The sequence below is a fragment of the Capsella rubella genome, unplaced genomic scaffold, assembly GCF_000375325.1.
Source record: "Capsella rubella cultivar Monte Gargano unplaced genomic scaffold, Caprub1_0 scaffold_4, whole genome shotgun sequence".
NCBI lineage: Eukaryota > Viridiplantae > Streptophyta > Magnoliopsida > Brassicales > Brassicaceae > Capsella > Capsella rubella.
The window spans coordinates 11,343,778-11,367,268 of record NW_006238920.1 but is presented as its reverse complement, the minus strand read 5'-3'; the positions used below and the strand labels follow the sequence as shown (position 1 = coordinate 11,367,268).

Below are 23,491 nucleotides of genomic sequence, written 5' to 3'. Positions count from 1 at the left end.
TAAACTTTTTTTTTTTTATATTATCGTATTTTACTTCTTTCATTTTTTAACAAAACATTCATCGTTTACGGGAGTATTGATCTATTTAGGTTATATGACTTCTTCTCTGATCAAATTTGGTAGATATTTTTTAATAACTTTGAAGATATAAATCAAACTCCTTTAAGATGTAATTCGTTACACGTACCATCCGTCACACGTTGCAACTCAATATATAGAGCGCACATGCACGTAACAACTTGTAGAGATGATCCATTTTTCTCTATTCAAGCTCTTAAAGTTAAAACGATCATAACAAGAGAAATCTCATTCCCATGTTTTTAAAAAACCTTTTTTAGTGTGTTTTTATGACACTTTCTAAATTTATTTTTGGTTTCTTTTGCTATATCTATTTCAAAATTAAAACGTGTAAAAGGCTTTTTTTTTGGTTAGTTTCTTTTGGGAAACTATATGAATAGATTCTGAGTCTGTTGTTTCATGAAAATTATTATATTTTAAAATGAGACTTTGAGGATCCCACTATCGATCGAAAGGGCTGAGGTGTTCCAAACTTGCAATGAATAAATTAAATTATCACCATGAGCAAGATATGGTTTGCCTACCAAAAATTAAGAAAACTATATAACCAATTCATAATTTTATACTATTTCGAGATAATATAAACGACTCCTCCATCATGCCAATGACTCACCTGTGTGTGTAAATTAGTGACATTTTCAAAACTGACATCGAATTATAAGATTTTAAAACTGACATAAATAAAAGAAAAATCAGTATCAAGCTGAGCCAGCTTAATAATCTCCATTCTACACCAATCACATTTTTCACGGCTTACCACTTGTGTTTTGCAAACTCGTCGTCATCTAGTCACCTTCTTGTTGTCCTAAACCGTGTGTTCTTGTCTTTTATTCCACTTGAGCATTACTTACAACGCCTTGTTTTTTGTAAGACAACAAAATGGTAAATATCTAACTCACCATTTGCAAATATAACAATTATGATACATACAAAACCACGTATAAGTTTAAGTATAAAGAAAAACATAAATCACATATCGCTCATATGACCCTTATTTCGTTAAGAAAAAAAAAAGAGATACCTATTTTGTAGTTTCCATTTTAAACAAAATCAGACTCCCACATTGATTTTGACCAAAATTTATATTTATAAATGGAAATATGTTTTTCCATCTCTGCTAAACTAAATTTCATAGTTTAAATATTTAAATTAAGTCACAGAAAATCTTTGTAATTTTTTTTTTCCAAAACTATCACAACAATTAATTACCGCAATAATTAATAATATACTACTAAACAGTGTACAGTATAATGATTAGTAATTTAAATAAGTTAAGCAAAATTGATTAATACAAATAATAAAACAAGTTACCCTTTTTGTTACCCTTAAAAAAGGAGTATTTAATTTGAATACCTTGTAAGAGTTTTTATTCTATTATTTTTTTATAATTGACACAACAGAGAGAAAAAGCCGCTCTCTCTTCCACTCTCATCTCATCTATCTCTCTCTCTCTCTCTATATATATCAGAGAAGAGCTCTCTTTTGGTCTCTCCAGCGATTCTGATCTGAAGCCCATCATCATTTTATTGAATCCCACTGCCAAAATCTTTCAGGTACACCAAAGTCTATCTCCAACTACAATTCTCACTTTCTTCCTTCTTCAATGACTTTTTTTTTCTCTCCTCTGCGGAATCACTTCACACTACCATCAATGATTTTAATAGATATTAAACGAGATTCTCTCAATTCTCAATTCTGTGTTCTTGTTCCGACAATCTTCTCACCCGTGTTTTGTTTTGTTTCTTTGTTGTTGTGATCTGCTGGGACTCAATCATTGAAGCTAGCTTTTCGATTTCTTTTATTCATTTCAAGAAACAGAACAGAGACTTTTTTTGACGTTAGAGGTGTTTAGATCTTGAACCGAATTATCTACATTCGTATTCGATTTGTTTTCATGTCTTTCTGATTTGGATGACATCAATATCAGATTTTCATTAGGAGGAGGAAGAAAGAAAAAAAGATGAATCACGTACCATCTGATCAAAGCTTTTACATTGAGAGTGAGGACGAAGACGACAGGAAAGATTACGCAGAAGAAGATGGTAGAGGAAGCCATTCTGATTCCTCTGATGATGCTTATGATGAAAACCAAGCTCATACTAAGCCTAGCTCATACACCACTGCCTGGCCTCAGAGTTACAGGTTCATCTCTTACTAATCCTTATTCGTGTTTGACTTCTCTCTATGTTTCTTCTCTGCTTAAACTGGTCCATTATTGATTGAGGTTGCTGCTTTTGGACACAAAGTTTCACACTTTTAAAGAGTTTGTTTTGTCTTGTTGGTAATATTTGTAGGCAGTCTATTGATCTTTACAGTAGTGTACCGTCTCCTGGTATCGGTTTTCTTGGAAACAATTCGATGACGAGATTTGGAAGCTCGTTCTTGTCATCTTCTTTGATAAGAAGACATACTCCGGAATCGTTACCTGCTGTTACGAAACCTTTGTTATCACCACAAGCTGATGAGCAAGCACCACCGAAACACAGACTTAGCTCTCATGGCTTGCTCTCTCCTATTCCTTCGAGGAGGTCTTCGATGCGAAAGGACGAGAAATCATCCATGGTGTCTCATGAGATTCCAATGTCCCGCAATAGCTCATACGGACAAGCTGTTCTAAATGGTGAGTTCAATCTTTATGCTTTAGCAATGTATTGTGTCTCCTCCTAGAAGTAGTTTAAAAGTGTCTTGATGAGAGTAGTGACCACGGAAGTAGCTTTTTTCGTAACTATAGAGATGCAATGATTGATTGCAATTGTGCCATTATCATTATTGAAATTATGTCAACATTTTCTCTGATGTTTGATCGTCAGTCTAGGAACCTAGATATTGTGTATGTGTGTGAGAGGTACCAAGACCGTCTTCTTCGGGGTTTAAAGACGTTTGTTCTTTATAAATTAAGAGAATAGTACAAAATAACAATCAACTCTATTGTCATATAGCACATGGAGCACATGAACAGAACATGTCTAGGTTCAGAGAACATAATTTAAATCTTTAGCTCTTAGTAAAATTATGAACATTGTTATATAACATGTGGGTCATGGTGCAGGATTGAACGTTCTATGTGGCGTTGGAATACTCTCAACGCCTTATGCTGCCAAAGAAGGAGGATGGTTGGGACTAATGATACTATTTATATATGGTCTTCTTTCTTTCTACACCGGAATCCTCCTGCGTTACTGCCTCGACAGCGAGTCTGACCTCGAGACCTATCCCGACATTGGCCAAGCTGCGTTTGGTACTACTGGACGAATTTTTGTCTCGGTAAGGGGATCAATCTTCCTTAAAATCTTACTCTATAGTGAAGGTGCTAAAGTTAATGACTATATTGAGAAAAAAAGAAAACTCAAGGAATTACATACAAGATCCCCACAAAAAGAGCCTTTTTGGTCTGTGAAACAAATAGAACAACTCAAAGGCCAAGGACAAAAAGTTACCACTTTTGTTTCAAAAGTGAAAAGCTTTATCTGAATTCTTATGAAAATAATTACTATCACACAATTGTTGATGTAAATTAGATTGCTATCCACACAAGTCTATAGTAGAATCATGTGACTTACTAATAAATCTCATCATTTTATATTAATTGTTCCTTTTTTTTTTTTTGTGGCATTGCAGATTGTACTCTATTTGGAGCTATACGTAAGTACTTCTCTTGGATTCGTCTAGCAATTGACTTTAATCTAATAATTTTTATAAAAAGAGATCCCAACTTGTGTTAGAAAAAAGAACAGAAGAGATCTTTAAAGTATGTGAGTGACCCCATGTTGTGAAACACGTTAGCATATGGTCCCATAGATTCTGCCACTAGTTCTAGATTTGGCACTACCTGAAGCTGCTTTAACCTTTTCTCTTTGTCTCAGTTTTTTCCTTCTTAAAGCTGCTTTTGACGTCACTAATGATATACTTAAAAGCTACTAGTGTGAAATGATTAGTTAAATATTGAATTTTCTGACATTTTAGTCTAGGTGTTACTTTGTTTTCACGTATACTTCTCTGTAAACTGCTTTTAGGGTCTTTGTTTTTTTTCATAATTTTGTTTTTGTTGCTCCATAGAGGTGAAAAGGTGTATCATAAAACTAAGATGTTACTTACTTCAATAGAATTGAGCTGGAAGCACAGGAGACTTCGCATGATTGTTTATATATATTGCAGGCGTGCTGTGTGGAATATATAATATTGGAGAGTGACAATTTGTCTTCATTATGTTATTCGTCAGCACCGGTTTAGCTTACGATGTGTTCGGGAGCCCTCGTCCAAACGAGTATTTTACAGAGAGCCGACAAGGCACCGTTTGGCTCAGAGATCTCAGCATACTGAGTTATATCTCAGCTGGAGGGGTGATTGCATCGGTGCTAGTGGTTTTGTGTTTGTTTTGGATTGGTTTGGTAGATGAAGTTGGGATTCACAGCAAAGGAACTACACTGAACTTGTCAACATTACCTGTAGCTATAGGGCTCTATGGTTACTGCTACTCAGGACATGCTGTTTTCCCTAATATTTATACTTCTATGGCCAAACCTTCTCAATACCCTTCTGTTCTCTTGACATGGTAAGCTTATGTCCCTTTTCACAAGTTTGTTACAAACTCTTCTCATCTCTACATTTTCTAGATTGCTTTCGCCTATGCGAACTTCACCTTATTTATATGCACCTTCCTCAACTTCTCTAACACATGTACGATGATTGATGACATTATGCAGTTTTTGTATTTGTACTATGATGTATGCCGGCGTTGCTGTTATGGGATATACGATGTTTGGAGAATCAACACAATCTCAGTTTACTCTCAACTTGCCTCAAGATTTGGTTGCAACTAAGATTGCTGTGTGGACTACTGTAAGTATTATATGTTCTTTCAACTATTTATTGCATGATGTCTATCTCATGGGAACTAAAACTGTTTTGTTTTAACCATTTTGCAGGTGGTCAATCCATTTACCAAATATCCTTTGCTAAGAAATATTTAGAAATAGTGATCTTTACTGTTAGTCTTCCATAAGCTGTTTAAAATTTCATCATATGTGTGTGTCCCTTAATAAAAGAAAGCACATATGCTTTGACCTTATCTCCAGTAGCAATGAGTCTTGAGGAGTTGATACCATCAAGGCATATTAGGTCACATTGGTATGCCATTGGCATTAGAACAGCATTAGTCTTCTCTACTCTGCTTGTCGGTCTTGCAATTCCCTTCTTTGGTAGGATCATCTCTACCATTTTGATGTTAAAGCTCATTTTCTTCAGAATCATTCTTTTGCAAATTAGTGAGAGAATACTCGATAATCTTGCAGGTCTTGTCATGTCTTTGATTGGATCATTGTTGACAATGCTCGTCGTAAGCTGTCTTTTCCTTCCCCTTTCTGGTTTTTCTTACAACAAAGGAGGATCTTAAGTTTGGATGTATAAGTTGATCTTTTGTTTTGTACAGACTCTAATACTTCCACCAGTGTGTTTCTTGAGCATCGTACGGAAAAAAGTTACCCCGACTCAGGTAATCTTCTAAGCAATTCTGTATCTGTATTAGTATCTTACAAACATTGTTCATAGCGTTTTTAGATTCATCGACATTGTTTTGGTTGGTTTTGTAGATGATGCTGTGTATCTTAATCATCATAGTAGGAACAGTATCTTCAGTCATTGGGTCATACTCAGCTCTCTCCAAGATCGTTGAGAAATTGAGCAGCTGAAAATAATGACCTCTTTGATTTTTTTTCTTACACTACAAACTCTTATACCCATTTTGTCTTCAGGGGAATACCATTTTGTTCTGTTTTCTCTTTTGTTTTCGTATAGCAAATTCATTCTTGCATTCAAAGTCTTTGTAATATTTCGAGTGATGTGAGCTGAAACGATAGACTTGTTTGAAACAAATACGTCAATGATGTCTTTGATTAATAAAGATCGGTGACTTTAAATCATTTTGATCATAAACTGATTCTTGTGTAAGGTACAATATTTTTTGCCTTAGGCTTCAAAATCCAAATCCAAATCCAAATCCAAATCCAAATCTTTCTCTACAACTCCTTCATTCGAAAACCCGAAACTGTTCCTTCTTCTACTCTTCAAAATCAACTCCGAATTCTTCATCAATTGGATATACTTGTTCCTTACTGCCAACACAGGATGAGTTTCAACACTGGCTTTATCTCTATAAGGCTCTCTAAGAATAGCTGTACAAGTTTTATTCTTCATAGACAAGTAAAAAATCTGCGGATGTCTCTCAAAAGCCTTATGAACCTTTTGCGGCAATCCGAAAAACTTCTTGAGACATAACAGCTTCTTCCTCTCCGCTGAATGCTCAACGAAAAGGCAAAGCAGTTCATGAAGAAACCCAACAACTCTCTTCTCAGCTACATCACTACTTGGATCCAAACATGAATAATCATCATATGGTGATACATAAGGAAGCTTTTGAAACTCTTTTAACCAATCTTCAATCTTGACTCTCAATCTACAACCTTTAGATGGAAACAGAGGAAACTCAATCTCTTCTAAATTCACTTCTCCTCTGTTCTTCATTGCATTCTTCTGCAACACAGACAACACCTTATCTCCTCCATTATAGTCTACTGCTAAACCCTTAACTCCATCTTCCATATCTACAAACCTAAACGAAGAATCTAAATTCATTTCTGGAAACTGCAAGTAATCATCAGGTAAACCTAAATACCATTTCATTCCTTGAACTACACTTATTGGCAAAACGTTGTCTTTACTCATCAGAATCAATTTCCTCAACCTATCACGCAAATCATCTGCGTGAGTTTGGTATACGATTCTCTCTAGCCTATCGAGCTCTGTAGCTTCTGGTGTCAATCTGAACCATGGAAGATTATACTCTGGACCAACGAACTCCTCAAAGATTGAAGGAAATTTCCTTAAGAACTGAGCGATTTTGGTTGATACATCGAACTGACGCGTCTTCTTGGAGATGGAAGAGATGGGAATGCAACGATTTGGGTCCTGGACGATGCAGTTTTTGAGACCAAGGACGGATTTGAGCTGAGACGATCGGAGGATGTGTTCGATGTTGTCGTAATAAGAATCTTTCTTCCATTTCATGTAAACGTCAACGTAGGTTCGTTTCTGAGTAGAGTAAGGGAGGTTAGTGAAGGAGGAAGCTAGGGTTTTTAGGGTTTGGGTATGACGGTGAATAGAGAGCATTGTTAGAGGAAGATAGCGCAAATCGGTAAACCCTAAAACCCCACTTAGTCGGAGCTGGATTGTGACGGAGCTTAATCGGGAAATTAGAGAAGACAGTGACAATGTTTACTTTAAGCTGTAAACAACATGGCGTTCATCGTCGATACTTACTGGGATAAAACTGCATGCCGTTTTATTCATAGCAAAACGACACAGACACTACGCTAGTTTTCTATAGTTAGCTAGTACATATGTAAGCTTGTAATGGTCTTTCCACAAAACTGTCCTAGTAGAAAAAGAGAGTTTGGGATGAGTTATAACTTTTAAGTAACGACAATAATATTTGCATAACACAAACGGTAAGTTGTTGTTCTCTCAAAAATCAAATAGAAGTAACAAGTTTAGGAGACCAAGTAGGCAAGTTAGGACAACCATTTTCCCCAATCAAAAGTTCAACAAATCTTCTCTTAACTCTCTCCCTCCTCGATGCCTCGAACGCATCTTTAGGTGTCAAGCTCTTCATCAATGGCGGTCCTGAAGGAGCTTCATCTGATGTCGTTTCCACTATCCTTTCTAACATCTCTGAAACTTGACTCATTGTTGGCCTCGACTTCGCCTTTACCATCAAACACCGGTTTGCAACTGCAGCTAGCTTCAACACCGATTTGAGGTAGTAGTTTCCCTCAAGTCTTGGGTCGATGATCATCTTGAACTTCTTTAAGTCGGACAAGTGCGGTCTGACCCACTCCAAGATGTTCTGTTCGTTTCTTGGGCGGTTACGGTCAAAAGGCCGTCTCCCTGTGATGAGCTCATATAGAAAGATTCCATAGCTCCATATGTCACTCTTAGCCGTGAGGTGTCCGGTTTGGATATATTCCGGTGCTGCATAACCAATGGTCCCTACAACCTGTTGCATTCAAAGTTTGGTTATTATTGCCTGTTAATCAAATCGTCTGAAACGCCATCATTGATTTTGTCTTTATGAAAAGTGTAAAAGCCTAACACAAACAAAATTTTGTAACTCCCAATTGAGAGTTTGAGACACAACAAGTCAGTCATGGCATACCGCAGTGGAGACGTGAGTGATTCCATCTGAAGGACCCATTCGAGCCAGTCCGAAATCAGAGAGCTTTGCTTTCCAATTCTCATCAAGAAGGATATTGGAGGATTTGAAATCCCTAAAGATGATCTGTGCATAAAAGACAAGATATGTTTCAAGAACACATAAAAGATTATTAAAGGAATGTGTGATCATGGATGGAAGAAGAGACCTGAAACTCCATGCCTTGATGAAGATAAGCGAGTCCTCGAGCAGTGTCTTGAGCAATCTTTAATCTGGTGGACCAAGGGAGAGGAGTGACTATAAAACGATTGGATAAATGGTCTTGAACGCTTCTGTTTGGTACGTATTCATAAACAAGTAGCCGTTGGATCCCTCTCTCATCATCCTCAGCGCAATAACCGATCAGCTTCACCAGATTCGGATGCTCCACTACTCCCAATACATTAACCTCTGTCACCCATTCTTTATGCCCCTGTAAATACATACATATGTGATTATGTTATTTGATACTGAAGGCGCAACAAACCAAAGAAAAAGGAATAGGAGGAAAAAGAGAGATTTTGCTTGCCTGTAGACCTCTTCTGCTGAGTTGTTTCACTGCAATATCAATCTTTTTACGAGAATCTTGGGGGTTCTGAATGACGCCACGAAACACACCACCGAAGCCACCTTCCCCGATCATTAATGAGCGACTGAAATTCTTGGTAGCGGTTTTAAGGTCATCGAGGGCAAATACTGTGAGATTGTTACTGTGTGTCTCTGAGAGGACATGCAAGGAGGAAGTAATGGAAGTAGCAGTACTTGTATCTGAGTTAAAATCAGACCCTGATCCTCCTCTGGCCATCGTAATGGAACCAAACTTTCTAGTCTTAGCTTCACCATCCTGAGATTTGTCTTTGCTGAAGTAGAAACATTTCATTGCTCTAGATGAAACCAGCCTCCTCACTGTCCAACCAGGTGCACATTCCAAGTCAACACAAATAAAAACGCAATTAAGGAGAGAAATAGCCACAGAATATCCGAATCATTCAATCTACATCAGATGTCAGGTAATCAACAGCATCGCTCAACACAATATCATCATATTTCCACCAAGAACCCTGATATTCCAAGACTTTCGAGAGAATGTGTAACAAAAACCGACACATAACACAAAAATAGAGATGTAGTAAGAGTGATGAGAATCAGAGGGGGAAGAGAAGAAACCTGATGTAGAATGATTCATGAGGATGGTTGAAAAGCTGTGATGGGGGTCATCATGTTCATGATTGAGAAAGCTTTAAAGCAAAAGAAAATGGCAGAGAGATAGATAATGAGAAGAAGAAGAAGACGAGCTCACCATGATCGAAAGGAGAAGTCAAATAGGAATGGCAGCTGGATTGCCGCTTACCAACCTATAGAAGAAGCCTTTTTATTTTATTTTATTTTGTGTTACACCCGCTTGCCTTGCTTACTAATTATCACAATACCTTAATAGTGGACTACGAGAACGCGTTGTTTATTAAATTTTATCCATTTATATTCATGTCATTTATTCACCGTTTTAATCTATATAGCCTTAACCTTTAAGGTTCGGTTCTAAAGAGAAACTCAAATGAATCTTCCTCTTCTGCTACTTCTATGGAAGCTTCCTGTACTTTTGTAAAAACGGATATATGTTCAATGTATTTGTGTAGTAAATAAAAAAATTGATTGTCAAATTTATACACAATATTTAATGTTGTTGAAATAGCGTTGGTGGTGAGAGGATTTGGCATAGGAGAGACGTACATTGTGGAAGTAGAGAGACTAAGTGTCAGCTACATGAGAATCCACCTATAGCTATCTCAAAAGTAACCCCACACCTAAACTTGCATCATCATAACATCTTCCTCCTACCTACTCTTTTACTCTTGGTTTTGTCTTACCTGGTCCACTCTTTCCACTAATGAACTTCCAAGACACCAACAGTCGCATCGTAAGTCTGTCTGTTTGCTTCATTTGGCGAGAGCTTAGTGCTCTGTCATCTGCTAGCAAATACAAGATAATGAGAGCTATTATGACTTCAGAAAAAAACCAACAAAGCATAACAGATTTCTACCTAGTGAAACCAAACCCACATATTACATATCCATATTCGTTTTGTTAATCCAAACAAGAGTTAACCTCCCAAGCATTTTCTTTACCTGTTATTTTAACTGCTATTACTCCACCTCATTGTATTCAACCACTGCATCATAAGCCTCCATAGTGAGACTACTCTCAGCGAAGCATCTGAAAGTATGTTTTCTTCTCATCAGAAACAGTCGTCAACCATACATATTGCAAGGAAAAATTAATCATCAACGATGACCAAAATCCCAAACCAAAACAGATATCAGCTCTATAATCAAATACAGAGGTTAATTTATGCAGGTCTTTCATGTACTACTACTAAATCCGTAGTTACTTAAAACTCTGAAAACCTACAATATGCTTACCTTAGTTCATGCCAAAATATATCCGCCTTGTCAAGCAAGAATTTTTGAAGCAAAGAGACTTCGTCTTCCACCAACATCTCAGTCTGCCGAGGTTGTCGATTATCCTCTCTCTCAAGCCTTTTGATGAAAAGAGTTGACGCAAAATGAACAATGATTAATGGATCAGGCTCTCCAAGGACTACCTGAAGCTCCCTTCTAATCCATGGCTCAATTCTTTCAATAATCTTAGCTTTGGCCTGATCATTCACCTGCAGAACTCTTCAATTTATCATACATTTCATAGATGATGACACAAGGAAGCAGGTATATATATCAGGCTTCCAATACAAAACTCCAATACTAAAAACATCATACTAGTTGTATAATTGAACTTACTGGTTCCAAGCTTCGCCTCGAATGTAATGGAACAGCTCGTAATCCCTTATTGTATATGCTGCATTTAGAGCCAATACTAGTAAGAAACAGAGGAAAAACTAATGTAACAATTCAAAAAAGGAGGATTGCAAAGGGAAGGCTACAGAGATAGAAAAGAGATCAATATTAAACCAACCTCGATCGCCATTGAAGCTTTCGCTGGAAGATAACAGAATCAGGAACTGAACCTGGCCGTCCAAATGATCTCCTCCATGGCAATGGCCTAGATCTCGAGCTAGAGTTTTCCAAAACATGCGTAGATCTTGGAATGATCCTAATGAAGTTATAAGTCAGTGGATATAAAGATGTGATTTTTTAAAGAGTAATTTCTAATTTATTGAGAGGATCTAAGAGAGAGAGAGAGATAACCTCCGGCGACCGTAATGATTATTCCGATGATAAGTTAAAGTCTCACGATCACGATGAATCGGTAAATACTCCTTATGGTATTTTCTAGAAGCAAGATCACTGACGATAAACCACGAATCAAAACTAGTGTTACAGAGAGGGCAATTCCTCTTGAACCCGCTCCACTTCCGAATACAACTAAGGCAGTATCCGTGACTGCACGCCGTGATTACGGCGGCGGCTCGTCGGTCAGTTAGGTTTTCGAAGCATATCGGACATGATTTCCCCCGTAAAGCAGTAAAAAGTGATCTCTCAGCAAATTTCTCACCGCTTTTCATCAGAGAACACTTTCCGGCGACGAATAAGAAGCCACTGATAAGATCGCCGTTGAAGACGGTGATGGAGGCCTGACCGGTGAGTTTATTTCTTTGCTCGGTGTAGACCTCTTGGAAAAGTCGGGTTTAAATGAACCGAATTTATTTTCTGATTGATAACCGATTAAATTCGGTTCGGTTCGGTTTGAGATTTCTTGTTTCAAACTGAAGAGCGAGCGTGAAGGATCTTTTACTTCATCGCTGCTCCGAAGAAAAAAAACTCACCACCAGCCATTGCCACTAAACCACAAACTCTCTGGTCTGTGAAATGGAGGTTCCAAAGGATCAGATCGCGACTCTAATGGAGCATGGGCTCTACGATTCTGCTGAAATGCTCGTAACTTGTCTAACTCTTAACTCATTTTGATTCTTCTCTCTCTCGTTTTTAAATCCCTAGTTTTTTATCAAGAGCTAATGAAATTTTCTCTATATATGCATCTATCTCCAGGGTAGCTTTCTTGTTTCATCTTCTACTGTTAGTGCCGAAACTAGTCCTCAGCTAAAGGCGGAGAATTTGGTTAAGCTTCTTTCTCCGTCGATATTTTCTAATTTAGTAGCTTGACTCCTTTAGTTTTTTTTTTTTTTTTCCTTATGCTCGAGATTGAAGTTAGATTCTTTCTGTGTTGGATTTGCAGATTCTACTGGGGGATGCTTTATTCCACCAAAGAGAATACAGGAGAGCTATTGTAAGTTCTCGAAAGTTTAATTCTTTATGTTTTTCTTTTGCTGAGAAAAAAATGTTACTCAATGTTCGGAAGTTTAGCTCTGCCTCAAATTAAAAAATTTATGAAGAATTCTTGGATCTTAAGTTTTAACTACGACTGAACTCAACGAAATCCAAAACTGCTTATATATAAGTATATGGAGTGGGCAGAGATAGATTTCAGATTTGTATTCTTCTCCTCTGGAGTACTTTGGAGGAGAGCTCTGAAGTCTTGTCAAAACTCTGAATATGTATTCCTTTTCTTTTCTTTTTTTTCCTGTCAGCATACGTACAAGCAAGCGTTGCATCATTTTACAAGGATTCCAAAGCAAAGCTCCAGTATCTCGAGGAGTTCATTATCTTTATCTACCAGATCATCTGTGAACGCCTCTGGCATTTCCACTATTAATGAGAACGAGGTAAAATTACAACGTTTCTTCTTGATCCTTTTGGTTTCCATAAAGTTAGCTGCTTTGGTTTAATTCCATAGGAGTTCATGTGTCATGTGTGACTTCTTTTTCTAACTTTCCTCTTAGGTGAGATTCAAGATTGCTTCATCCCATTTTGCTCTTAATGAAACGAAAGCTGCGATTGCTGAGGTATGTCTTCAATCTTCTTCTTTGAAGTGTCATCTGTTTTCTGGTTATCAATATTTTGTTAAGTCTTCTGGATTTGTTGGTCTACAAACATTGGTGTATAGATTATAGAACATAAAAATGTCTATGAGACGGAAAAAGAGCTGTCGAGGGATTTCTCTGTTTCTCAGATTATAGATTGGTTTCCCATATAGGGTGACTTGTATATATCTTTCTATTGTCTTTCATAATCAGAGCTCAGTCACTGTAATTTTCTTCGGTATAACGTATTAATATTAACTGATCATAATTCATGGTTTTTTTAGTCTTCCTGAATGTGCGATGAATTCCGTTTGACTTCCTCTCGCCACCCATTAATGGAAATCCATATTACAAAACAAGTTACACTAATTCGATTCATTGCTTCCAACAGTGCAGTATTTATATGAATGATAAACCATGTTTTGCATAGTTATAATCAGTTATTGCTCTTGTTCCTTCTTTGCCAGATGGAATCGGTCAAGACCAGAAGCTTGGAGATGAATATACTGATGGCAAAGCTTCATCGAAATTCTGGATACAACCGTGGTGCTATTGCTTTTTATAAAGAGTGTTTAAGGTCTGTTTTTCTTTTCTTTGCCAGACATTTCCTAGCATATAATCACTGTCATAATATCTAATCCTTCCATAAAATAGTACTGCATATTTATGTATATAATCTTTAATCTCTGCAGGCAGTGTCCTTATGTACTTGAAGCTGTTACAGGTTTAGCTGAACTGGGCGTCACTGCAAAGGATATCATATCATCTTTTACACAGGTGTCCTTTTCTAGGAAATTTCTTTTACCACTTGCTTTTATGTTTCACCATTTCGTTAAATGTGTTTTGCGCCTCTTTCTTCATTTTTCAGTTACCTTTTCCTTGTAAAATCCATACTATCTTGTAACTGTTGTATCCTTTGTGCATTTCAGACTTCAAATAGAAGTGCAAAAGTTTCGCTCGATCAGATAGACCCTACCCGTTGGTTGCAAGTAAGCATACTCATTAACAATGTTTACAACGTTTAAAACTGTTTGTAGTGCACTCTTTATGATGAGGCCATGCTGATTATTTGAGTGATTTAGTGCTCTTATTTTACCTATTATATCATCTGTAATACGACTTTATATGCAATAGTTCTAAGAACTTTGTCATAAATCTACTGAACTACTCATTATATACATAAGGAGAAGTTGTTCATGATTGGAAAGTTTAATATAGTTGTCTTGACAGTATTCCCTCGAGCAAACTAGTGCTATTATATTCTTCTGTTAGCATCATCTCGACTAATCAACCAGGGAACCAAAGCTTTTATTTATCCTTTCTTGTATGGCTGTTTTATTGTTTTCGTCTTGAAGCTTATCTGGCAATAAAATTTGTTTCCTTGTCTTTTTTTTTTGATATATTTTTCTTCGTTTTTACAGCGTTATGTTGAGGCCCAGTGTTGTGTTGCTTCACATGCTTACAAAGGTAGCTTTTTTTTGGGATGTATATGCCAACAGTGCGTGAAATATGGATCTTTATGTCTAACCCTGTAGATTTCAGTTTGCACATATAATTTGCGAGAAACTCTTCAGTTTAATTCCAACATGCCTGACTGGATAATGTGTACTTTTGTGTTTACTCAGGGGCGCTGGAACTCTTTGCTGAACTTTTACAACGATTTCCAAATAATGTACACTTGTTGACTGAGACAGCAAAGGTTAGAGATGGCATTGACTACGATGCAAACAGAATTACATCTGAATTTCTAATTATCATTATTATTGACGCCCTATCTAAATCTGATTGGCATAATTTTGATAGTTGATGAACTCTTCCATCGTTTATTGATTTTGTAGGTTGAAGCCATTATTGGGAAAAATGATGAGGCCATAATGAGATTTGAGAAGGTAGTCACCGCATCGATAGATTTGTCTCAAGTCTCAACTACTTTAAATTATGCATAATCATCTAAAGCTTTTGTAGGTTCGGTCAAATGATCCTTACACACTAACCAGTATGGATGAGTATGCGATGCTGCTACAGATAAAGTGTGATTATTCCAGACTAAACAAGCTCGTCCACGATTTATTAAGCATTGATCATACCAGAGCAGAAGTATTTGTTGCTTTGTCTGTACTATGGGAAAGGAAAGATGCAAGGACGGCATTATCTTATGCTGAGAAGGTTAGCTTTTTTCTGACACTAGATTTTTGTGCTAAAATTGTTGTGTGGTAGCTCATGAAATTTTGACTATGCAATCAGAGTATCAGGGTGGACGAGAGGCACATACCCGGCTATATAATGAAGGTAAGCTACTTTAATGAGGGATTTATCTGTTAAAATAACTTTTCACATCTATTCACTATTTGTATAATATTTCAGGGAAATCTTCTTTTACAAGCAAAACGACCAGAAGCTGCAGCGATCGCCTTCAGGGCGGCCCAGAATTTGAGGTCCGATCTTCGTTCATATCAAGGTCTGGTTCACAAGGGAAAAAAAATCTGTTATACACTTCCATTGTTGTACTGTTTGGTGGTATAAACCCTTTAACACAAGTGAAAGGTTGGAGTGTGAATTAACTTGCACTATTAAGGTATTTTCAGGCTTAGTCCATTCTTATCTGGCATTTGGTAAAACCAAAGAAGCGTTGTATACTGCCAGAGAAGCAATGAATGCAATGCCTCAGTCCGCAAAGGCTCTGAAATTAGTTGGTGATGTTCATGCTAGTACATCAAGTGGCAGGGAAAAGGTAAACAACTCGCCGTTTTTTGCAATTTTTATTACATCAGTATACTACCCAGAATTCCATCATCTATAGCAGATCTATTCCCTAGTCTAGGGATTTAGTGGTTGTTCTTTACATATTACAAAATACTGAAATTGGGAACCTTCCTTAGGATTTTGGCTATCCAGATATTTGAGAAGCATAGTGTATACAAAATCTGAGAAACTATTCAGAGCTTGTGAGCATCTTCTTATGTATATAAAATTTTGGTGTAATAGAATAATGATATGGTTTTATAACAGGCAAAAAAGTTCTACGAGTCAGGTCTGAGGCTTGAACCTGGGTACCTTGGAGCGGCCTTAGCTCTGGCTGAGCTTCATCTAATGGAAGGGAGGAATGGAGATGCTGTGTCACTACTAGAACGATATCTCAAAGATTGGGCTGATGACTCTCTCCATGTCAAGCTAGCTCAAGTGTTTGCTGCAACAAATATGCTACAAGATTCTTTATCACACTATCAAGCTGCATTAAGGTCTATGAAATTCCAAATCAGTAGTTCCCGTTGTTTCTCCATGTGAATCAATGAACTAGATAACAAAGTGTCAAACAATGTAAATGCAGAATAAATCCACATAATGAGGCAGCCAAAAAGGGACTAGATCGCTTGGAGAAACAGATGAAGGTACATATCTCAGTCATGCTTTATTTTTGGCTTTCTTCGATTGTAGACTTTGAAAGAGTTAAATCATATCTACATTCTGTATTTACGATGATGTTTAGTGCATGACAAATTTGGGGTGTTAATTGCAGGGAATAGACCCAGATGCAACTGATGAGAATGACGAGAACGATGTGGAAGATGTTGATGGAGATACTGAGGAGGCCGAGCTCATGTGAAGAGATAGATTGTTTAGTAGGCAAAGAAGAATGTGTAAACTGTAAAATTATCGAATTCTTTAATAGTATAAATGTCATTCCCTTTGTTTCCTAAAAACTTAGAATATGAAAAGAAAAAAACTCTTGGAAGATAAAAAAAGCACAAAAAAGACAAAGTTATTCTACAATATTGGATATCGTGACGTGTAAATACGCCATTGGTTAAAACATGCCAAGAGTACCCATCACCAAAGTCTCACGGAGAATCCCACCTCTTTCGCCACGCCAACTCAATCTGCTTTCATCGTCGTCAAAACCCAAAACGCTTTTTGGTATATTTCATTCATGGGTTTCATCTCTTGCATCTCATTTCCCACTGTGAATTCAAGAATTCTATCGACTCACCATTTCTCCAAGCTATCAACTTTAGCATCTTCTTCTCCATATTCACTTAAGTTTGCTTTGAGACGCCTGGAGGATAAACCCAAAGTCTCCTTCTTTCTTCCTTCAACGTCTTCGATCATGGCGACTCCTGTTCAAGCTTCTTCCTCTTCCACCATTGGTATTCTTACTCTCTGTTTTTTTTTTTTTCGGCGGCTATATGGATTAGTGAACGGCAGCTGACCGCTCGTTGACTTTTTAGAGCTACTCCGATGTTAATTTTGGATACTTAGAGAGTTACTTAGAGTCGAACAGTGATTAAGAAATGTTGTTATGATATAGATGAAGAAGCTCAGGATGTGTTAAATTTAAGAGTTTGTGATTTTTTCCAAGTAGTGACATTTTGAATACGTTTTTTGTGCTCTTCTCTTCTTCCCTTTTGTATGAAGATGAGACCAGTGATGGCTTGAAGGTCCAGTCTCATGTTTCAATTGGGGCAAACGATTTGCTGATTGTTGGACCAGGTGTTCTTGGACGCTTAGTTGCAGAACAATGGAAACAGGTATAAATTTTGTCTTGTATGTCGCATATCATCATTTTGTCTTCTACAGAGATTAAGCTTAATTTGATAGTTGCACATATCTATCTGATAAAACATCATATCGGTATGGTGTTTAATGTCCTGTCAATTCCTGTTTTATATGTCTTGAGTCGTTATCAATGTGTTGATCTTATACAATCTGTAATGGAAATATCCGGAATTTTTGTAGATATTGACTATACTTCGTTTTTATCACAATGTGTATAATAAGAGTCATGTTTTCACAATATGGAAGTTAGAGATGGAACTTTTTATGTGAAGCAGGAACATCCAGAGAGTCAAATCTTTGGGCAGACAGCAACAACAAATCATCATGATGAGTTGGAGAAGTTGGATATTAAACCATTGCTTAAAGGAACCGAATTTGGGGACAAGTTCTCATATGTGATCTTTTGTGCTCCTCCATCACAAAGCGCTGATTATGCTGGCGAAGTCAGGTGATTAATTACAAAAACCACATAACTCAAAATACTAGGAAGTCTATGAATTGTATTTCTGATGCCTTTTGTTTAATACCATGCATTAAGTTCCGCTACTGAATGCCTGGTATATTGTTCGGTTAACTTTATTAACTGGTTAAGAAAGATGAAGCTAAACGTCAGTTTGTGTTTATTGGTTCATCTTATGAGACAACAGTAAAACGAATTTGCCTTCATTTAACTATTTCTAATATTGGCAATGGCATGTGCTTGTGTTTACAAACGGATCAGGAATGCAGCATTAAACTGGAACGGCAAAGGATCATTCTTATTCACATCTAGTTCTGCACCTTATGATTGCTTTGATAATGGAGAATGCAACGAGGTTTGTCTCAGTCCTTGAATACATCTTTCCCTTTCAGTTTTCTCCATCTTAATATTCCCACTTTTAGGCTTCAGCAGTATTCTATTTTAAAATTGTCAAGCACAATAACATCAGAAAGACTGGATTTGTTGATGTAATTGGGGAACACAGATCTGGTCATTTGAAATCTATGAAAATCAAGTTTACAATATTCAAGACATACTGCAATTTTCATCATTTGTTTTGACAGAGATTGTTTTAAGTTAATCACCCTTCACTGCAGGATTCTCCAGTAGTGCCACTGGGAAAGAGCCCAAGAACCGATGTTCTTTTGAAAGCTGAAAAAGTAGTGTTGGAATGTGGCGGGACGGTCCTTAGACTGGCAGGGTTATACATATCCTTTTGGAATACGAAATTTGATACTCAATGAGCATAAACTGAAAAGGCTCTTCTTGGTCTCTAGCAGATTTGAAAATTATGTTTCTCCTGAACTTTTTATACACAGAAACTAGAGGTGCACATACTTACTGGTTGAATAAGGGGACAATCGATGCTCGTCCTGATCATATCCTGAATCTCATACACTATGAGGTATATTTGTGATTTTGCTCACTTCTTTCTCCTGTTGAAAGACCATGAACTAACAATACATGCTTATGATTGGTCTGCAGATGTAAATTACATCATGTAATATTAGATAACTCATTCTTTAGCATTGGCACTGTACAATATATTAGTCTCTTATCAATTTCTGTAATGTGTTTCTGAACAGGATGCAGCATCGCTGGCAGTTGCAGTCATGAAAAAGAAACCCGGTGGTCGCATTTTCTTGGGTTGTGACAACCATCCTTTGTCAAGGTAATGCTTCTCTTTTTATAACTTTGAGACAGTTCAAAAATCGACTTCTCACATATTTGGCTTCTCATTCTTCTCAGGCAAGAGGTGATGGACTTGATGAATCAAAGTGGAAAATATGATCAGAAGTTCAAAGGTTTCACGAGTGAGTTTCTTCAGACATATATTGACGTGTGATTATCTCGAAAACCTTAAGCTTCATAGTCTGAAAACTTTGGTTTTTTGTAGGCACCAGCGGTCCTTTAGGGAAGAAGCTAGACAACTCACGGACACGGGAAGAAATAGGATGGGAGCCGAAGTATCCAAGCTTTGCTCAATTTCTTGGAGTATCAAAGTAGTATTTTTAATTTGGCCGAATCATTACCAGGTCATCTAGAAGATATTATTAGTGCTTTATGTCAAGATGTAAAAGCTTGTGTGTCTTGTTCATTACCAAATTAAAGTTGTAACAAAGAAATAGGCCAAACAAGCAAGGCCTCAAGGCTTGTGCCTAAACAAACACATCCATGCCTTCATCTCAACCACATAATTTGATGCTAATAGTTTTCATTTTACCTTTATTAATTAAAATACTTATTCAGTAACATGTTCACAAATCATCTTATGGTGATATATATGTGCAACCAAATACTCTTATTAGTTATCACATTTGGTTTCCTTACACCAGTTATGGAAGATTGTAATAAGTTACACAGGTGATGAGGGATGAGGAGAGTAGACAAGAAATGTTTTATCTCAAGAAAACGAATCTCAAATTAGTTTGGCTATATACATAAAAATTGAACCAGATTCAGAGATTTGCCACTTAAGGTGTATGATATGTCTTTTTTTTTAATCAAAGGTGTATGATATGTCTTAACTAAATTAATTGGACAGAATGATTCGACTTTAAGATATGTTTAGCCTAATACAAAAAAATACTTTGTCGGATTTAGAAGGCCTAACAATTAGGAACAGCACTACCTAATGACATGACTTTGCAACCACCTGTAATTTATTCATAAGTTAACCGTCATTAAGGCTCTAAACTCCTCCACAGATCTTATTTTAGGGTTCACACATGTACACTGGATACTTTTTGCATTGTGTTTCGGGGATGTTTAGTTTAGTCAATTTCCAACAACAGTGACAAGGCTCACGTACGACGTCGTCACGTTGATGAGAATTTTCTTGGCCGATACCTTTTTTGTGGCTAAATAACAAAGATGTTACAACAGAATTTGATATATGTCTAAAAAAAACATCACAAATTAATGCTGAGACAAGTTTTATCATCCTAAAAACATCAAATTGGCTACGTTTTTGCAGTAAATGTTTAAACGGCAATATATAATATTCTCAAAATCATGAGTTATTTAGAGATAGAAATTGCAAATTTACTACATGATTAATTTTCATCAATACTCCATAGCGAAATAGTCAAAAATCATCGACTCCCCAAAGTGTTTTTTTCTTCATTTTTTGTTAAAAGAATCCTTAATGTTCTTAATCTCAAGACTAACTTTCAATGAAAGGAACTAATCACTGTGAATCTTTTTTTCCCCCTTAGAAAAAAAAACACAAGAAATACTTCTAAGGTGGTTTCCTCGATCAGAACAAGTATTAAAATTTGCATTAAATTTGGTTTAATAAAACGAGAAACTAAAATTGTGCGGGTTGGCCAACTGAAGAAGCACCTCAGAAGTCTCCAGCAATTTACAGCCAATCAGCCATGCAAAGAGTTGTCTGTGTTACTGAGTGAAGCATTATATTGTACAAAAAAACAAAATCCAACAAAATGTGAACCAAACTTTTGTTTTTTAGTTTATTAAGAGAAAGAAAATAAAATAAATGGGGGACAAAGATGAAAACGCAAGAATTAATCACTTTTTTTTATCTCCAAGGCCAATATAAATGAGGGACATGCATGACGAACTAAAATCAAATAAAATCTTAAGCTAGCAAGAGTACTGAGAGACAAAGAGAAGAGTGAAGAATGGTGTTCATCAAAGTTCATCAACTTGCTTTTTTCTTTGGTCTCATGGGTAAATATATCTAGCTCCCTTTATTTTTTTCTATTCTTTTTATATAAAGATCTATAGCAACTTCAAATAAATTCAAACAATAATAGTTACATATCATATACTCTCAACATGATAAGCTCATAACATAACTCTAATAATGACTCTGGCTTTTGTTTTCAGGCAACATTGTGTCTTTTGGGGTGTTCCTGTCACCAGTGTAAGTATCCAATCAAATACTATATACTAAAAAAAATGTAAGAGGATTCGATATAATTATAAGATTATGTTATAGGCCAACGTTTTATGGGATATACAAGAAGAAATCATCAAAAGGGTTTCAGTCGATACCGTACATATGTGCACTAGCAAGTGCAACTCTTCTTCTCTACTACGGAATAATGAAGACACATGCTTATCTCATCATCAGCATTAACACCTTTGGATGTTTCATTGAGATAACCTACTTGTTTCTCTATATCTTTTACGCACCAAGAGAGGCCAGGGTACGTTCCTATAAATATATTTCTATTTTTAGTAATCAGTTTGGTTCGATTCAGTTTGATGAATCTCTACAATATCAACTACTTATCCGGATGTACACTTGGTAGATATTCACATTGAAGTTGATAGTGATATGCAACATCGGTGGACTTGGTCTCTTAATTCTTCTAGTCAATCTTTTGGTTCCAAAACCACACCGTGTCTCCACTGTTGGATGGGTTTGCGCTGCGTACAGTCTTGCCGTCTTTGCTTCTCCCTTAAGCGTCATGGTGATCCATACATACAGCTTTCTTCAAACATCATCATGCCGTATTTTCTATTATTATGAACTGGTTTTTAATAATGAAACGATGTGTAAATGTTGCAGAGGAAGGTTATAAAGACAAAGAGTGTGGAATACATGCCGTTTCTTCTGTCCTTGTCTCTCACTCTTAACGCCGTCATGTGGTTCTTTTATGGACTTCTTATCAAAGACAAGTTCATCGCTGTAATATTGATTTTACATTTTCAAATCTCATCTTTCATCTTTATAGTTAATTATTTTACGTACTAATTGGTCTCCATCGCTTTGTCTTCAGATGCCAAACATTCTCGGTTTTTTATTCGGTGTAGCTCAGATGATACTATATATGATGTATCAAGGTTCGACGAAAACGGATTTGCCAACAGAGCACCAACTAGGAAATAAAACCGACGTGAACGAAATCGCGGTCGTGGCCGTTGAATTGCCTGATGCAAGATTAGACAATGTTGAAGGATCGGCCAGGCCGGCTATGAAGTGAAGGGCAAACATGGGAAAGATGTGCATGGGAGACATTTTTATGTCGTATCCTGGAATAATAAACTTTTGCTTCTATATGTTTGTCGGTTTGAGTTGGTCTAACCCAACCAATGATCTATTGTTTTGGTCATCACCAAACCTTTATAAATTGATAATCTAGTCTAAACTACTTAAGTTTGTGTTGATGAGTAGTAAGCTAAGCTCCATTCAACTATATATCACTTAAAATACCTTTTAACAGTGGAACTGAAAAATAATCAAATCTGATCTAAATGGTTGTGCAATTTGAGAAACAAAATATGATTGAAGACAATATTTCAACGAAACTACACTATTTATATATATAGTTATACAGGGTTTTTTTTCACAAATATAAATTGCTTTTAAAAGTTGATTTTCTTTTGTTTTAGTTATTAAAACTAATTGTCGAATATAACTAAATTAATTATGTCCATTTATCCATTTTGTTCAAGTTTTACTAAGTTTCTTTCAAGATTACCATATAGACCCGGTTTCTGATGTCGGCATAATTCTGGCTTATATAGTAACCAAAGAAAACTTCGTTGTCTTATAAATGGGTTTAAGTGTTGACGTGTGTTGATAGCCTGCAAGGGCCGTGATGGACCTTCTGGTCTGACTCACGCAGCAAGAACATCACTTTTGCACAGCCAACAAAACAAAGCTGATTGGCTAAGCTTAATGATGCCATATCACAAGAAACTATCACAGATAGGACCAAATTTTCAACTTATAAAATTCCACCATTTCACAAGAAACTGATCTTCTTTAGGAATCTATATGAAA

The 23,491-nt window shown here is 36.5% G+C and overlaps 7 protein-coding genes across 9 annotated transcripts; 4 read left to right on the top strand and 3 right to left on the bottom strand.

The window, feature by feature from the left end:
- Positions 1-1,482: 1,482 nt before the first annotated feature.
- On the top strand, positions 1,483-5,996 carry LOC17889974 (amino acid transporter AVT1C). The gene is given in 13 exon segments (XM_023784738.1): positions 1,483-1,631; positions 2,006-2,220; positions 2,373-2,698; positions 3,128-3,342; positions 3,697-3,720; positions 4,234-4,284; positions 4,287-4,630; positions 4,782-4,917; positions 5,004-5,023; positions 5,131-5,276; positions 5,370-5,413; positions 5,507-5,569; positions 5,667-5,996. Coding segments are annotated over 12 exon segments (1,650 nt in total). The 5' UTR covers positions 1,483-1,631; positions 2,006-2,038; the 3' UTR covers positions 5,766-5,996.
- Positions 5,997-6,002: 6 nt separating this feature from the next.
- LOC17889539 (protein WHAT'S THIS FACTOR 1 homolog) lies at positions 6,003-7,290 on the bottom strand. The gene has a single exon (XM_006294283.2). The coding sequence runs from the start codon at positions 7,240-7,242 to the stop codon at positions 6,043-6,045; it is 1,200 nt and encodes a 399-aa protein (XP_006294345.1). The 5' UTR covers positions 7,243-7,290; the 3' UTR covers positions 6,003-6,042.
- Positions 7,291-7,519: 229 nt separating this feature from the next.
- LOC17887669 (probable serine/threonine-protein kinase PBL19) lies at positions 7,520-9,837 on the bottom strand. Of its 2 annotated transcripts, XM_006295625.2 has the most exons (6): positions 9,624-9,837; positions 9,491-9,525; positions 8,853-9,229; positions 8,493-8,756; positions 8,288-8,410; positions 7,520-8,128 (listed from the first exon to the last, which is right to left on the bottom strand). In XM_006295625.2, the coding sequence occupies exons 2-6, from the start codon at positions 9,507-9,509 to the stop codon at positions 7,604-7,606; spliced, it is 1,308 nt and encodes a 435-aa protein (XP_006295687.1). In that variant the 5' UTR covers positions 9,510-9,525; positions 9,624-9,837; the 3' UTR covers positions 7,520-7,603. The 2 variants fall into 2 exon arrangements, with proteins under 2 accessions (XP_006295687.1, XP_023640980.1); XM_023785212.1 differs by lacking the exon at positions 9,491-9,525.
- Positions 9,838-9,964: 127 nt separating this feature from the next.
- LOC17889784 (E3 ubiquitin-protein ligase Topors) lies at positions 9,965-11,937 on the bottom strand. Its single transcript, XM_006295410.2, has 6 exons — positions 11,527-11,937; positions 11,294-11,431; positions 11,119-11,176; positions 10,744-10,991; positions 10,450-10,537; positions 9,965-10,290 (listed from the first exon to the last, which is right to left on the bottom strand). Exons 1-5 carry the CDS (start codon positions 11,841-11,843, stop codon positions 10,468-10,470), a joined length of 831 nt encoding a protein of 276 aa, XP_006295472.1. The 5' UTR covers positions 11,844-11,937; the 3' UTR covers positions 9,965-10,290; positions 10,450-10,467.
- Positions 11,938-12,062: 125 nt separating this feature from the next.
- Positions 12,063-16,900, top strand: LOC17888899 (anaphase-promoting complex subunit 7). The gene is made up of 18 exons (XM_006295489.2): positions 12,063-12,216; positions 12,328-12,396; positions 12,515-12,565; positions 12,867-13,001; positions 13,119-13,181; positions 13,667-13,776; positions 13,892-13,976; positions 14,129-14,188; positions 14,621-14,666; positions 14,825-14,898; positions 15,038-15,088; positions 15,165-15,365; positions 15,444-15,488; positions 15,564-15,657; positions 15,785-15,930; positions 16,209-16,438; positions 16,528-16,588; positions 16,717-16,900. The coding sequence occupies exons 1-18, from the start codon at positions 12,148-12,150 to the stop codon at positions 16,801-16,803; spliced, it is 1,677 nt and encodes a 558-aa protein (XP_006295551.1). The 5' UTR covers positions 12,063-12,147; the 3' UTR covers positions 16,804-16,900.
- A 142-nt stretch (positions 16,901-17,042) lies between these two features.
- On the top strand, positions 17,043-19,982 carry LOC17890251. 2 transcript variants are annotated; one of them, XM_023785214.1, is made up of 9 exons: positions 17,043-17,344; positions 17,613-17,725; positions 18,026-18,201; positions 18,475-18,568; positions 18,831-18,941; positions 19,049-19,138; positions 19,320-19,405; positions 19,483-19,547; positions 19,631-19,982. In XM_023785214.1, the coding sequence occupies exons 1-9, from the start codon at positions 17,128-17,130 to the stop codon at positions 19,738-19,740; spliced, it is 1,062 nt and encodes a 353-aa protein (XP_023640982.1). In that variant the 5' UTR covers positions 17,043-17,127; the 3' UTR covers positions 19,741-19,982. The 2 variants fall into 2 exon arrangements, with proteins under 2 accessions (XP_023640982.1, XP_023640981.1); XM_023785213.1 differs by having other exon boundaries at positions 17,044-17,344; positions 18,029-18,201.
- A 1,350-nt stretch (positions 19,983-21,332) lies between these two features.
- On the top strand, positions 21,333-22,872 carry LOC17888119 (bidirectional sugar transporter SWEET9). Its single transcript, XM_006295999.2, has 6 exons — positions 21,333-21,426; positions 21,586-21,622; positions 21,698-21,908; positions 22,014-22,175; positions 22,274-22,393; positions 22,485-22,872. The coding sequence occupies exons 1-6, from the start codon at positions 21,378-21,380 to the stop codon at positions 22,686-22,688; spliced, it is 783 nt and encodes a 260-aa protein (XP_006296061.1). The 5' UTR covers positions 21,333-21,377; the 3' UTR covers positions 22,689-22,872.
- The last annotated feature ends 619 nt before the right edge of the window (positions 22,873-23,491 follow it).

Excerpts from the sequence above, each read along its gene's own strand:
- LOC17888899 (XM_006295489.2), top strand. The coding sequence starts at position 12,148 with ATGGAGGTTCCAAAGGATCAGATCGCGACTCTAATGGAGCATGGGCTC. Across the intron at positions 13,777-13,891 it reads TTTTATAAAGAGTGTTTAAG|GCAGTGTCCTTATGTACTTG; the intron begins GTCTGTTTTTCT and ends TAATCTCTGCAG. Across the intron at positions 15,931-16,208 it reads CATCAAGTGGCAGGGAAAAG|GCAAAAAAGTTCTACGAGTC; the intron begins GTAAACAACTCG and ends GTTTTATAACAG.
- LOC17889539 (XM_006294283.2), bottom strand. The coding sequence starts at position 7,242 with ATGCTCTCTATTCACCGTCATACCCAAACCCTAAAAACCCTAGCTTCC.
- LOC17890251 (XM_023785214.1), top strand. The coding sequence starts at position 17,128 with ATGGGTTTCATCTCTTGCATCTCATTTCCCACTGTGAATTCAAGAATT. Across the intron at positions 18,569-18,830 it reads ATAATGGAGAATGCAACGAG|GATTCTCCAGTAGTGCCACT; the intron begins GTTTGTCTCAGT and ends CCTTCACTGCAG. Across the intron at positions 18,942-19,048 it reads TTAGACTGGCAGGGTTATAC|ACAGAAACTAGAGGTGCACA; the intron begins ATATCCTTTTGG and ends AACTTTTTATAC.
- LOC17888119 (XM_006295999.2), top strand. The coding sequence starts at position 21,378 with ATGGTGTTCATCAAAGTTCATCAACTTGCTTTTTTCTTTGGTCTCATG. Across the intron at positions 21,427-21,585 it reads TTTTTTCTTTGGTCTCATGG|GCAACATTGTGTCTTTTGGG; the intron begins GTAAATATATCT and ends TTTTGTTTTCAG. Across the intron at positions 22,176-22,273 it reads CTTCTCCCTTAAGCGTCATG|AGGAAGGTTATAAAGACAAA; the intron begins GTGATCCATACA and ends TAAATGTTGCAG.
- LOC17887669 (XM_006295625.2), bottom strand. Across the intron at positions 8,411-8,492 it reads ATCAAGGCATGGAGTTTCAG|ATCATCTTTAGGGATTTCAA; the intron begins GTCTCTTCTTCC and ends TTTTATGCACAG. Across the intron at positions 8,129-8,287 it reads TCACTCACGTCTCCACTGCG|GTTGTAGGGACCATTGGTTA; the intron begins GTATGCCATGAC and ends TGAATGCAACAG.
- LOC17889784 (XM_006295410.2), bottom strand. The coding sequence starts at position 11,843 with ATGAAAAGCGGTGAGAAATTTGCTGAGAGATCACTTTTTACTGCTTTA. Across the intron at positions 11,177-11,293 it reads AAGCTTCAATGGCGATCGAG|CATATACAATAAGGGATTAC; the intron begins GTTGGTTTAATA and ends CTCTAAATGCAG. Across the intron at positions 10,992-11,118 it reads CGAGGCGAAGCTTGGAACCA|GTGAATGATCAGGCCAAAGC; the intron begins GTAAGTTCAATT and ends AGAGTTCTGCAG.